General features: G+C 41.7%; 1 protein-coding gene across 2 annotated transcripts in view; it reads right to left on the reverse strand.

Annotated features, from left to right (window-relative positions):
- Positions 1 to 14,713, reverse strand: part of LOC144601472 (disintegrin and metalloproteinase domain-containing protein 12-like) — a 321,814-nt gene that overhangs the window by 130,093 nt on the left and 177,008 nt on the right. For both annotated transcript variants that reach the window (XM_078413625.1, XM_078413624.1), the window contains exon 4: positions 2,369 to 2,447. In XM_078413625.1, coding sequence (XP_078269751.1) covers positions 2,369 to 2,447 — 79 coding nt within the window. The remainder of the gene's footprint in view (positions 1 to 2,368; positions 2,448 to 14,713) is intronic.

Here is a 14,713-nt window from a genome sequence, read left to right on the forward strand (position 1 = left end):
GAGTGGATGTGGAGAGGATGCTTCCACTAGTGGGAGAGTCAAGGACTAGAGGTCATAGCCTCAGAATTAAAGGAAGTTTTAGGAAGGAGATGAGGAGAAATATCTTTAGTCAGAGGGTGGTGAACTTGTGGAATTCTTTGCCACAGAAGGCTGTATAGGCCGTCAGTGGATATTTCTAAGGCAGAGATAAAGAGATTCTTGATTAGTAAAGGTGTCAGCGGTTATGGGGAGAAGGCAGAAAAATGGGGTTAGGAGGTAGATCAGCCATAATTGAATGGCAGAGTAGACTTGATGGGCCGAATGGCCTAATTCTACTACTATTCCTTATGACCTTATGATTTGCATAGTATTATTGTTCAGGTGGATCACAATTTCTGGAAGAGAATTACACACCTGTGAACAATATCAAACTGTATTCTGGCCCAGAATAAACCAATAACCAATTGCAGGCAGGAAAACTGAACTATGTGTGCCTCCACTGTGCTTAAAAATAAATCTACCTCAACATATTCTGCCGGTTCCAATGCCATTCAGTCGTCAGACACTCATTCTCCTCCCTTCCCCTCCCCTCCCCTCCCCTTTCACCGTTTTGATGAGGTCAGTCCTTTCACAACGTTCTTGTCTCCTCCTCCATCCCTCCCTGCCACTATCTGTCTCATTCAAAGTCCCTGCAAATGCAGGGGATGCGGCACCTGTCCTTTCACCTCATCCCTACCCACTATCCTGGGACCCAGACAGTCTTTCCAATTGAAGTAAAGATCCACTTGCACTTTTTCAATCTCATGCCCTGTGTTGGTGTCCTTCTCTACACTGGAGCGATCAGTCACAGATCGGGTGATCACTTTGCAGAGCATCTACACTCACTCCACAGGAGTGACCACAATCTTCCAGTTAATTGTCCCTTTAATTCTCCACCCCACTCCCATTCTGACCTTTCTGACTGTGGCCTCCTGCACTGCTATAATGAGGCATAACACACATCTTGAAGAACAGCATCTCATCCTCTGCCTTGGAACAGTGAATTATCCAGCTTGCACTTTCTTTCTATTTCTATTTGTCATAAGTTTCTTGTTCCTAATTTTGCTGCACAGTCTGGCAAGTCCCACATCCTTACCACCAGCAATATATTATATAAAGAAGCTTAATATGATTTTAATGACCACTAAACTGCCACTTAAGGGCACCAGGCGCATTATTAGAAATATTACTTTGACCCATTCACCTGATATCTAAAACCAACTTGTTTTCTTTATTTACCAGTTCTGTTGAAGGGTCATTAATTGTTTCTTTTTCCACAGGTGCTGCTTGACTTGCTGAGTGTTTCTGCACAATCTATCCTCTCTATTTATTGATAATAGGGAATCTGCTACCACTTCTTGCAATACAACTTAATCAGCGTCGCTTTTCATTCAGCACCTCACTCGAAGGTCCATGCTTCATGTTAACAGGCTGCATTTCTGGGAAAACCATCATTGCCGAATTGCAATATATCCTTGTTCATTGTAAACACTTGGACTTTTCAGCAGAGATCACCAAAGAAAACGATCAGAGGCGGGATCCTCACTGATTATTTATTCTTGCTAGGCAGGGATTATGAACTTCAACCACTGACGCCAATTTTCGACGACACTGCTAATTTCCAGTGTAAATATGTAAACACTGCAAACCTTGAGACTTTTAAAAGAAATTGCACCCTCAAACAGCACTTTAACATTTATATACCGCCCTAAGTACTCATAAAGCATATTGACCGATATTTGGAATGGAAATTTTCCAAGGGTATTAAGAATAAAAGCAGTCATGAAAAGAGTTTGATCATGACAAGGCAATGCCGAGGAAAATAAATTGCATTATTTGTCTTTCAAATCAGAAAAAAAATGTTGTTGTTTTATCTTTGTCTTCCTTTGGCCTGGTCGCTGGGTCTGTTCATATGCGGCAACAGTAGGGCCCATAGTGATATCAACACCACAGCTGCAGCCGTGACATATAGATCAGGCAGGATCAAGAGCAGGTAAATCATTTCTCATCTGCTTGAAAGGCAATTCTTTACGTCTATGAAGTGACTGATGCAGTAGATCAAACAGGATCAGATGGAATTGACACTGGGTTACAAATTCCAGTGCCAGGCAACCTTCAGATTCAAGATTGACTCTTTAATTATTAAGTAAACTCCCACTCTGTGCTCCATTAGTAAACTAATAATGATTCAAATATAAATTGGAACTGTGAGCAATGGTGGGTATAATTGTTTAGAATGAATATCAATTGACGGCACTGCCACAGTTCTGGGCTTGTTCAATTTGGCAATGGTACTTAAGTCACTAAAATGTGGTTTTGTCATATGCAAACAAGAGATGCAGCTACTTACCGTATGATTCCTTGTGTTAGTGACGGCGCTGCCATCAAGCAGGTAGTGTGTCTCTGTATAGTTTTCAGCAAAAAGCACACTGTGGGACAAGGAAAGCATTAAAGGTTTAGAAACATTGCTCAGTACAATGTAGCATCGTAAATAACTCATCATCAAACTCTGGGACATAAAAATAACACAAAATTAAATGATCTCTTTCTTGCTTTAAATCCAAAACAATCGTACATATAATTGGGTTATTCTTTTTAATTGAATTAATAAAACATTTGTGATTTTTATGTAATTTTGTAATTTTTTGGTACTCTTGTCCAGGCTGAAATTTGTATCCAAAACCCATTCCAACAGCTGCCACTTCCATAGTTAAGGTGCTTTGTCTTTGAACAGGGGGTTGAAGAGGCCAGGTGTATTCTAATGCACTTAAATCGACTTCCTGTAACTTGTGTCATCATTAGAAACTCATTTACTGATTATCCTGAGGCAGCCAGCCATTCGCTGCTAAAACAGGCTCTCTGCTCAACTGCTGCAGTTAAACTTGCAATGAATATCTACTTCAAAGGCTTCTACAAGAATTATGGTTGCTTGGTTGTGGAACGAGAGGACCATACACCAGCAAAGCCCGGCTGACTAGAAATCACATTACCACCTGTTTCTGACATTAAAGCAGCATTGTGAGTCACCGTGATCTTTTATGGAAATCGCATAAAGATCAAAACTTTAAATATGAGGTTCACTGAACAGTATTATTCAAGTTTACATTGTGCAAGAATTGACATTCGGTTTTGGACCTGAAACTATAAATCTTCTTGCCTTCCCACAGTTACTGCCATAGCCAGTTGAGTATTTCCAGCATTTTCTGTCTTTGTTTCTGAAATGGACATTATTGTTTTCATCGCCTCATCTGTTTTTGATATATTGCAAGATCTTGTAGTTGCCATCATTTGTACCTCCTCCATCACCTCCATTGGGGGTCTCCAGCAGTCCTTCCATGTGTAAGAGGTTCACGTGCACTTCCTCTAACTTCATCTACTGCGCCCGGTGTTCCCAATGTGGCGACCTGTACATTGTTGATCGAAGACGACCACTTCTCTGAACACGTGCTCAGTTCACCAAGTATACTACTGAATCTCGCGGTTGCTAACCGTTCCACGCCTCTTCCCATTCCCATACTGATCTTTCTGCCATGGACCCCTTCCATTGCCAGTGAGGCCACATGCAAATTGGAGGAACAACACTTCATATTCCACTTGGGTAGCTTGCAACCCAACGGTATGAACGTTGAATTCTCCAATTTTAGGTAACTACATAACCATCCCCCCCATCTTTCTCCCCCCCACCTCTCCCCTTGCATCCACACTCCCTCCTCCTGCTTCACAATTGTCAACTCTTCAATCCTTTTTGTCTTGTACCTGTTCTTTTTCATTTCTGGCCTTTGTCCAACCATCTGCCTATCAATCCCCCCTCACCTGTATCAACCTATTACCTGCCATGTTTTGTCCTCCCCCTCCCCACAATCAAGCTGAATCAGGGTCCCGACCTGAAACATCAGCTATCCATGTTCTCCAGAGATGCTGACTAACCTGCTGAATTACTCCAGCACTGTGTGTTTTTCTGTAAACCAGTGCCTGCAGTTCCTTGTATCTATCATTTGGCTTAACATGTGGATCTCAACGACAAATCCTCAGGATAGACACAAAATGCTGGAGTAACTCAGCGGGGCAGGCAGCATCCCTGGAGAGAAGGAATGGGTGACGTTATGGATTCCTAGTCACCCATTCCTTCTCTTCAGAGATGCTGCCTGTCCCTCTGAGTTACTCCAGCATTTTGTGTCTACTTTCGGTGTAAACCAGCATCTGCAGTTCCTGCCAACACAACTAATTCTCAGGGACATACCTCAAGAATAGAGGGTGTGTGACCGAATCAGTGGATGCTGATTCAGTAAGAAAGGAATCAGATATAACTCAGAAGAGATGAATGGTGAAGAATGATGCCCACCTGAAGCATGATCCTTGTACATGGAGACCACAGATGATGCCCACCTGAAGCATGATCCTTGTACAAGGAGACCACAAAAACATTTCAGCAAAACAGGTAGCTCCCTGGCAGAGGTTCTGATGAGATCTCGGTAAAGACATGAGTGCATGGTGAATGTCTATACTTTGGGAATGCCTGTAAACTCAGCCAATGCAAATGGGAACAAGGAAAAATAGTTGATGTCTCTGAGTAGACAGCAATAACTTGCAAACAATTTTCAGCATCTCCTTGTGTTTTGCTGGCGATGACGCCAGTTTGAGGGTTCTGAATGCTGGATGAAGCTAATGAGGAATCCATGGATTCTGCAACACGTAGGCAGGAGGTGATTAATCGAGTGGGCGTTTGAGGGGTGGTATACTCTCTCCGCCATTTATGCTGGGCTTCTAAATAGGATCAAAGTTATTAATCCCCAGTGCTCCTTTATTTTGAGCTGTCATGGGTCAGATTTGATAATGGGGATGCTAAAAAAAATTCCAACAGGATTTAATAGGATACTTTTTCACACAAAGGGTGGTGGGTGTATGGAACAAGCTGCCGGAGGCGATAATTGAGGCAAGTACAATAGCAACATTTAAGAAACACTCAGACAGCTACATGGATAGGACAGATTTAGAGGGATATTGACCAAATTGCAGACAGGTGGGACTAGAGCACATGGAATATGTTGGTCGGTGTGCGCAAGATAGGCCGAAGGGCTTGTTTTCACATTGTATGACTCTACAACTCTAGGGAATCCTAGAATCATGTGCTCTCTCCACTTGGTGATGTCATGACGTTCAGAGTAGAGTATTAATTTCACTATTCTGTGCTGGGAAAGCGATCAAAATGGGTGCCCATCAGAGCTGACTGAGTATAATTCAGGTTTCAACATTGAGTATGTTCGCCTGGGCGAGAATACTGATGTGGATTTGCTTATCCTGTGAGTACTTTGTACTGAGCATTGTGTGGGGCGGCACAGTGGCGCAGCTGGTAAAGGAGCCCTCGTGTCAAAATTGGCCCTCGTGTGCGGAGAGTGGATGAGAAAGCGCAAGAAAATAGAACTTGTGTGAATGGGTGATTGATGGGTGATTGATGGTCCCACAGGTAGCACAGCGGTAGAGTTGCTGCTTTACAGCGAATGCAGCGCCGGAGACTCAGGTTCGATCCTGACTACGGGTGCTGCACTGTAAGGAGTTTGTACGTTCTCCCCGTGACCTGCGTGGGTTTTCTCCGAGATCTTCGGTTTCCTCCCACACTCCAAAGACGTACAGGTATGTAGGTTAATTGGCTGGGTAAATGTTTAAAAAAAAATTGTCCCTGGTGGGTGTAGGATAGTGTTAATGTACGGGGATCGCTGGGCGGCACGGACTTGGTGGGCCGAAAAGGCCTGTTTCCGGCTGTATATATATGATATGATGATATGATATGGTCGGCGTGGACTGTTTGGTTGGAGGGTTGGAGGGTCTGTTGCCATGCTGTATCTCTAGACTAAACAATAACTAAACCCTTTCCAGCTGCCTGGTTTTGGTAGTTCATATCTGAAGAGTAAACAAGAAGGCAGAGATCACTGTTGTGCAATTGACCATGAGTTTAGTGTCAGTCTGAGGTTTTGAATGTTAAACACTCTTTGTCCCAAACTGTCAAAATGTGTGCGGAGGAGGGGGAACGGGTGGTGAAGTTGATAAATAATGTGTGGCTTGGCAGAGGGGTGGTTGCCTTGATATGAGAAATGGTTCAAGTTTCCCAGGGTCAAACTCTGGAACCTTGCTGACCACAGGAACAGCATTCCAGGCACACAGGCTGTGCTTTCAGTTACAGGAGGTTATAGACATCAGCCAGGACAAAGAATGGAGAAAATAGCTGAAGTGACTTCAAGCTATTCAAAAAACTGGTGATAAGCTCCTTGAAGTGAAATTAAAATATATATAACCAAAAGCTTCGTCAAAGACAATGATGTTATAGACTCATGATGGAGAAGTAGAGGATTGGTAATGGCCTTGGCAACTGAAGACTCGGCCACCAAAGGTGAAACCGTTGAACTCATGGCTGAGCAAGTGTTCAGTATTAAAGGAGGTTACAGAGATGGGACAGGAGTAAAATCAAAGGGGGATTTGAAAGCAAGGATTTATTTTATAAAATCAAGTTACTGCTTAAACAACATAGATCTGCCTGTGCAGTGTGACGGTGAATGGAATGTGGTGTGAGTTATTGTGGCCAGCATAGTTATGGCTGAGCGAGGTTGGAAAACAGGAGGACAGGCTTTAGAGTCCTTGAATGGTCAGGTTTTCTGGTCACATATGTATGGATGAAGGCTTGGATGAAGGTGGTTCTGATAAAATGTATATATGGTCCAAAGGTCAACAAAGGACCATACTGGATACTAAGTTTGTGAAGATTCGGGTTGTTCACTTTCAGATAATTTCCTCACTGAAGGATGGTCATTGAGTAGGGAATGGGAAGTATGGCTTTGCAACATTTAATTGTACATACATTATTGTATTCCAATAAGAAATCTGATAAATTAAAGAATAAGGAGGGGCAAGTGAGATAGAGGTGAAGTGGAGTTCAATGTCATGTGGAACTGTGGATAAGACATTGTCCTGGACCACAAATTGTGCAATTAGTTTATATGTTCTTTTTGAACCATTGGGTACCCGATAACCTGGTCACTATTTTGAACTTTTGAGCCACAGATCTTTTGGCTTATTGGTTCTGGACCTGTTTCTATCTCCTCCTCAAGCGACTTAGTGGAAACTCTGCTTACCAAAACTGATTAGAAATCTCCAATGAAAAGTGGGGACTCTGCACGCGGGCTTGTCAGCCTAACGTGTAGAATTACACCGGGGACGTGCTAGAAAGGCTGAACGGGTACCCTAAATTCATAGAAATTGTATAACAACAATGAGAGAAGTCTTAGAGTGGTACAGTGTGGAAACAGGCCATTCGGCCCAACTTGCCAATGTCCCAGCTACACTAGTCCCACCTGCCAGCATTTGGTTCATATCCCTCCAAACCTGTCTTATCCAATCTTTGATGATTTGGCAAATTGATTCTCCAGTATGAAAAAAGTCAAAACTCTGTAACAACAAGAGCTTTTTGTTTCTACTTGGCATGCTGCTTTACACTTTGGGTTTCAAAATATTCCCAGAATCCTATACTGGGCATTATGTTAGAGATTCTTACGCTATGCAGGATAGTTGCATTATATTCCAACTGCTGGAGAGTACTGATCCTATCAATCAGGATCAGTCCTCTGCAGCAGATTGAATATAACGCAACTACCCTGCATAGTGGTAAGAGTCTCTAACATACTGCTCAGTACCGATATATGCAGTTTGTTTGCAGATTTACTGTAACGACAAATTAATTGCTTTTAAATAAAGGTATTGGTATTAAAGATCATAAAAGATAGGAATAGAATTAGGCCATTTGGCCCATCAAGTTTACTCTGTCGTTCAATCATGGCTGATCTATCTTTTCCTCCTAACCTAATTCTCCTGCTTTCTCCCCATAACATCTGACATCCATACTAATCAAGAATCTATCTATCTCTGCCTTAAATATATTCACTGACTTTGCCTCCACAGCCTTCTGTGGCAAAGAATTCTACAGGTTCAACATCTTCTGACCAAAGAAATTCCTCCTCATCTCCTTCCTAAAAGAACATCCTTTAATTCTGAGGCTATGACTTCTAGTCCTATACTCTCCCACTAGTGGAAACATCCTCTCTACATCCACTCTATCTAAGCTTTTCACTATTCTGTACGTTTCCATGAGGTCCCCCCTCGTTCTTCTAAACTCCAGCGAGTACAGGCCCAGTGGCACCAACCGCTAAAGGAATTATTTGTCAGCAATAAAGTAACAAAATAATAGTTAAGAATATCATATATTTGTAATATTGGACTGTTATAATCAGCAACCAAAGTCCAATGTTTCAAACTAATTAGAGACACATATAATGAACCAAAATAATTCAGAGTTTCACTAAATTAACGCAGCAGCGAATTGGGATAAAGGGTAAATGTTATGAGTCAAAGGTGCAGATATGGAAAAGAACCTGGCTTTCCAATTAGCCAGGAGGAATGACTCATTCTATTTACTTCATACATAGAATTAGAACAGAAAAAAATCAGAAAATCTGATATGAATATCAATATTAATGCATTTCATTTAGCGATTTTTTTTTGTGATGCTAGTCAGAAGTATACCAAACAAATTTAAGAAGTTAGTTTGAATTCTCCCAATACAAAAAACAATCCTCATTGATAGTCCTCAGTAAGAGTGTTGAGAGCAGATGATATCCTATTTGAATTGCATGAGGATTATATGCCCTCTGCAGCAAAACACCATTTGTGTCATGCAACTTTATTGCTTAATTTTAATTACTATTAGACGTAACTGTTTACATTCATTTCCATTTGCATAATTTATAATCACAGTTAATTTACTCATAGACCCATTTGGGAGAACAGAATAAACATCAGTAAATACACTTGTGAATGCAAAAAGCACTTGAATTAGTCTGAATTGATTTTTTTCCCCTGGCACAGGCAATTCATCTTTCAGAATGTGAAAGAATGTTTAGTTTAAAGTTGGGATTCTTTGATATACACTAATTGGGTAAGTAAAGGAGGCACTGATGTAATGTAAGGTAGACACAAAATGTTGGAGTAACTCAGCGGGACAGGCAGCATCTCTAGAGAGAAGGAATGGGTGACGTTTCGGGTCGAGACCCTTCTTCAGACTCAAGTCTGAAGAAGGGTCTCGACCTGAAACGTCACCCATTCCTTCTCTCCAGAGATGCTGCCTGACCCGCTGAGTTACTCCAGCATTTTGTGTCTACCTTCGATTTAAACCAGCATCAGCAGTTCTTTTTCCTACTGATGTAATGTAAATAGATTCTGAAGGCATTCAATGAAGGCTTGTATTTGCTCACAAATTCTGGAACAAACAAATGAGGCAGCACAGGGAGAAATGTGGATCAAGCATAAAGAAATAAATTCTTAAGACAAAAGTGTTTTGCTCAGACTGGAGGCACATTCTAAGTAATGTGTCCCAGGGGCTTATGCTGATCAATATTATTTTTGCAGACCCTGACTTGGTGTTAAGCAACATTAGAAAAAAATCTTCTGGTGATATCACAGTCGGGATTATGGTAGGTAGCAAGCAAGATTGTAATAAATAAAAAAATCACTGATAAATTAACAGAATAGGCAAGTTTCGGCTTATAACAAGATAAGTGTGAAATTAATTCTGGAACAAACTAAGCTAAGATTTAGCTCTTCGGGCAAAGGGAATCAAGGGATATGGGGAAAAGCCAGGATGGGGTACTGATTTTGGATGGTGGTGCTGACTCAAAGGGCCGAATGGCCTACTCCTGCACCTATTTTCTTCATTTCTATGTTTCTAATTGAAGTGTGAGTTTAATTGAAGGTTGCAGCAGATTTACCATACAGGAATGGCACAGGAATTTTTTTCTAGCAAAAAACTTGAAGTTGTTTCACTTATAAAACATTTCACCCAGGTCCTTTGCACATTTTGAAATTTTGCAATTAGTCTGATGGATTCTAATTCATCTAATTTGCCTCAGAGGCAACCTTCAGCTGTGCTCAATTTTCAGTGTTATGGAGTCCTGAGCAACACAGACACAAATGTCTGTGAGTCTGAAGTCATCTGTATCTTAGTATCAGGTATCTGAGATTCAGAGAGGTGTCGTGCAGAAGGTGGCAGGTCAGATCAGTTTTTAGTTTCCTACATGATCTCATCTCTCCATGACATGAAATGTCTCTTTCAAAATCTACTCTGTAATCTGTAAAACAGCTATCTGTAAAACCACAAAACAGCTATACCAAATCACTTTTGTACCCGCTCCAATGTTACATTAGTTCAAAGTTACAATGTGGAAACAGGCCCTTCGGCCCAGCGAGTCTGTGCCAACCAGCGATCACCCTGTACACACAAGGGACAATTTACAAAAGCCAATTATCCTACAAACACACACGATCACAAGGAGAACGTACAAACTCCATACATACAGCACCTGTGCTCAGGATCGAACCCGTGTCTCTGGCGCTGTAAGGCAGCAACTCTACCGCTGCGCCACTGTGCTGCCCAACATGGCCTTCAATTATATCGTTCATAATATGAGTTCCTCAAAGTTAGAAACAATACTCCAACAAGAGCCAAAGTAGTGTTTGAAATCCACTATTTTGCTCAGCGTAACTTTCTGAGGTTAACATTTTTTGCCTTAGCAGTTGGCAGACAAATGGTGCTGAGGCAGCGATGAAGAAGGTTGCAACCTATCTTGCATTAATATGATGCTTGGAAATGTGTAAGAAAAATGTCAGGAAATTGATCATGAGCCATGCACATTAATGTGCCTCTTAAAATCTGGTAAAATAAAAGCCTCCTTCTTGATGGTCTGCAGCCTTGTTCCTCTGCTGGCTATGAAGGCGAATTTTGTCTTCAACTTCTATGCCACATGAGTATTTCAGGCACCAGTGGTGGGAATCTGTGCATCTTCAGCCAGGGAGCAGTACAATCACAGATTCATCAGATCACTGGTGCCTTGCAGAGCAGAGCGTAACAGTCCAGACTACATTGACTTCTCTAACATTTCTAACATTGACTTCTTCAACTTCAAGTAGCCCTTGCTTTTCCTCTCTCTCCATCTCCCCTTCCCAGTTCTCTGACCAGTCTTACTGTCTCCAACTACATTTTATCTCTGTTTGCTTTGTTGTTACCTTGTCCCAACTAACAAAGATCTATTCTACATTTTCCTTGATCACCATTCTCTTGGTCCTTTTTTCACACCTTACAATTCCTTATCTACACACTTCCTTATCTAAGTACCGCCTACCACCCTGACATCAGTCTGAAGAAGAGTCTTGACTTGAAACGTCACCCATTCCTTCTCTCCAGAGATGCTGCCTGTCCCGCTGAGTTACTCCAGCATTTTGAGTCTATCTAGCCCAAACTACACTTTTAGTTCAGTTTAGTTTATTGCCTATATTATACTTTCCTACATTAGAGCAAGCCATGCCAAAGGATATTTGATAAGCGGACAAGTGAATGGAATTGAAGGCGACACAAGATGCCTAATCTGTGGATGCCTAATCTGGAGATAAAAACAAACTGCTGGACGAACTCAAAGAAAAGCTACTGTTCCCTCAGCAGTTTTGTTTTTGCAGTGGAATTAAAGGATATTGCAATAGGACAGGATGAAGTAATGGAAGAGAAGGAACCAGTATTTGATAAAATCCCTCCTGGTTGGCTGACCCAGAAGATTAAGATGCATGTGATCCATGGAGGCTTATCCATGGAGGATAGGGTGGTGTGCTGCTGGAAGGGTGTTACTAGTTGCAGGCATTGAGGAATGCTGTCAAAGGATACAGGAAATAAGCCAGTTACAGACATAGGCAGAGAAATGGCAGATGGACTTTAATCCGAGCAAGTGTGAGGTGCGGTACTTTTGGAAGTCAAACACAAGGGAAATTTATCCAGTTAATGGTGGCACACTAAACAGCATGAATGTAGAGAGGGATCTTGGGGTCCAAGCCCATGGTTTCCTGGAAGTGGCTACACAAGATAAAATGGCAACAAAGGCATATGTTAGTTTTGCCTTCATTGGTTTGAGCTTTGAGTATGTCGGGATGTCATGTCGCAACCTTATAAAACTTTAGTTAGGCAACATTTTTGAAAATCGTGCATAGTTCCAGTCACACCGTTACACCATTAAGGGTATGGAGGCTTCTTAGAGGGAGCAGAAGACGTTTACCTGAATGTTGCCTGGATTAAAGTGCAATAAAGGTCAGATAATATCTCCAGAAGAATCAAGTGAAGAGTGGATAGTTTTATATAAATTATGTGCAGTAAAGCAATCTCAGGCAGTGCAGTCAACGCATTTCATTTGCAGATAATTTACTCAAACACTTCCATGTAGCTTGGCAAAAGCATTGTCACTACATACTGTTATTTCTTAATGTATAAAACAGTGTAAGAAATCTATCCAGAGGGAATTTTAAAAAGCTCCACGGACAATTGTAATGCAAGTTCCATTACTGTGACAACTTGGGAAGTAAGATTTGTTCAAGAAACAGCTCACAAACTTCTGTTTTCTAGAAGCAGTGAATTGAACTGCTGTACATTTAACAGGAGTCTTATGCATGAGATCACTTTGCAATACTTTTTACATAATTGATGATGGGGATATTCGAGCCAGTGCATTTATAAAACACTGCCTCGTAAATTTTAAAACAATATTGCCAATTATTAACCCTGTTTGGTTTAGTTTTAACATGAAGGATCAAGAGCGTCTGATGCAAACATAAATAAGCAAAGCAGTCTACTTCCTCTGCGTGCCATACTTTTGTAATATAAACATAGTAGCAAAATAATCCAGCAAAATTATAAATATCTTCCAAAAGATTTTGAAAAAGGTTGCTATTATGTTTATGATATTGCTGAACACTGAAACCAAGAGGAAAAGTTTTCCCTTTGTGTAGTTCTATACATCTTTATGAATTGGATAAACCGATCACAGAAAGTGAGGCTTCATTCTTGCTTTTAACCAAGGAGCCAATTGAATATCTCAATAAATACCTGAGTCCATTTTTACCTATACAGTGAAGAAGGGTCTCGACCCGAAACGTCACCCATTCCTTCTCTCCCGAGATGCTGCCTGACCTGCTGAGTTACTCCAGCATTTTGTGAATAAATCAATTTACCTATACAGTGATTGATCATCTTTTTGTGCTGGCACACACTTTTCAAAACACAGTCTAGATATTATCTCATGCAAAGTAACGTAAGTGACGCAAGTCTGAAGAAGGGTCTCGACCCGAATCGTCACCCATTCCTTCTCTCCTGAGATGCTGCCTGACCTGCTGAGTTACTCCAGCATTTTGTGAATAAATACCTTCGATTTGTACCAGCATCTGCAGTTATTTTCTTACACGAAGTGAAAAAGGTGGTGTGCCTTGGATTTGCTCCTGTTCGTTCTGGAGGAGTAGAGGGAGAATTTTCTAACCTGTACTATAAACAGTGATTTGTAGGTAGGATTTCCAAACTTTCAGTGTGGTAAACCATCCATAATTTCAGCAGGCATAAGGATTTTTTTTAGATTTAGAGATACAGCGTGGAAACAGGCCCTTCGGCCCACCGAGTCCGCGCCGCCCAGCGATCCCCGCACATTAACACTATCTTACACACACTAGGGACAATTTTTACATTTACCCAGTCAATTAACCTACATACCTGTACGTCTTTGGAGTGTGGGAGGAAACCGAAGATCTCAGAGAAAACCCACGCAAGTTACGGGGAGAACGTACAAACTCCGTACAGGATGTGCCGAATTCCCTGGCATGTGATACGAAGGGATGCATCATGTAGATCTGTGCCCAGCATATGAGCGGCAGTCACAACCTTCAATCTTTGGCAATTCATCCTGCCATCTGCAATTGACTCATCACCACAACAAACCAAAGGATGATTACTTGAGGTAAGAATTGTGCAGTTACAACCTGGTGGTTGGCTCTGATATGCAAGGCGCAATGTGTGAGAATAATGTTTAATAGAAATCCAAGCCTATACAGATTATTGATAGTTGACAGATCGGGTTTGAGGCTGTTGGTGCAATTGCGAAGCTCATCACAGATGGGAGATAACTGAATGCGCAGAGCCTTTTTCCCAGGGTAGGGAATCAAGAACTAGAAGCCATAGGTTTCAGGTGAGGGGGGAAAGAACTAATAGGATCCTGAGGGGCGCCTTTTTCACACAGAGGGTGGTGGGTATATGGAACGAACTGCCAGAGGCAGGTACTATGACAACATTTTAAAGACATTTAGACAAACATGGTTAACAAAGGATATAGGCCAAATGCTGGAGAATGGAACTAGCTAAGATGGGGCATCATGGTTGGCATGGATGAGTTGGGCTGAAGGGCCTGTTTCCGTGCTGTGTAACTCTATGACTCTGGTACTGCCTGCAGCACCAGATCCACAGTTTGACTGTCACAGCTGCCTGCTCCACTGCCTCAGTAAGGTTTGCCTGGAGGACATTGATCTTCTGCAGTTAGATCATTTCTCTCCAACCTTTGCATCAAGCCCTCTAGTACGGCATCTGAAAATCCAGTACACTGTTCTCTCATGTGTGGTGCCATTGCTCAAAGGCTCATCACTCAGGCATCTCCTGCATCTAAAATTCACCGCCCTTTTGCAAGGTGGAGACTGGCTTTAATTCACGCAAGGTAGCTTTAAGCAGCCTGAACTACTTTTGGTTGAACTACTTGATATTGGTTCCCTGCTGAGGCATGCAGCCAATGGAGAGTGTAATTAA

This window comes from Rhinoraja longicauda, chromosome 16, assembly GCF_053455715.1.
Source record: "Rhinoraja longicauda isolate Sanriku21f chromosome 16, sRhiLon1.1, whole genome shotgun sequence".
NCBI classification, from domain to species: domain Eukaryota; kingdom Metazoa; phylum Chordata; class Chondrichthyes; order Rajiformes; family Arhynchobatidae; genus Rhinoraja; species Rhinoraja longicauda.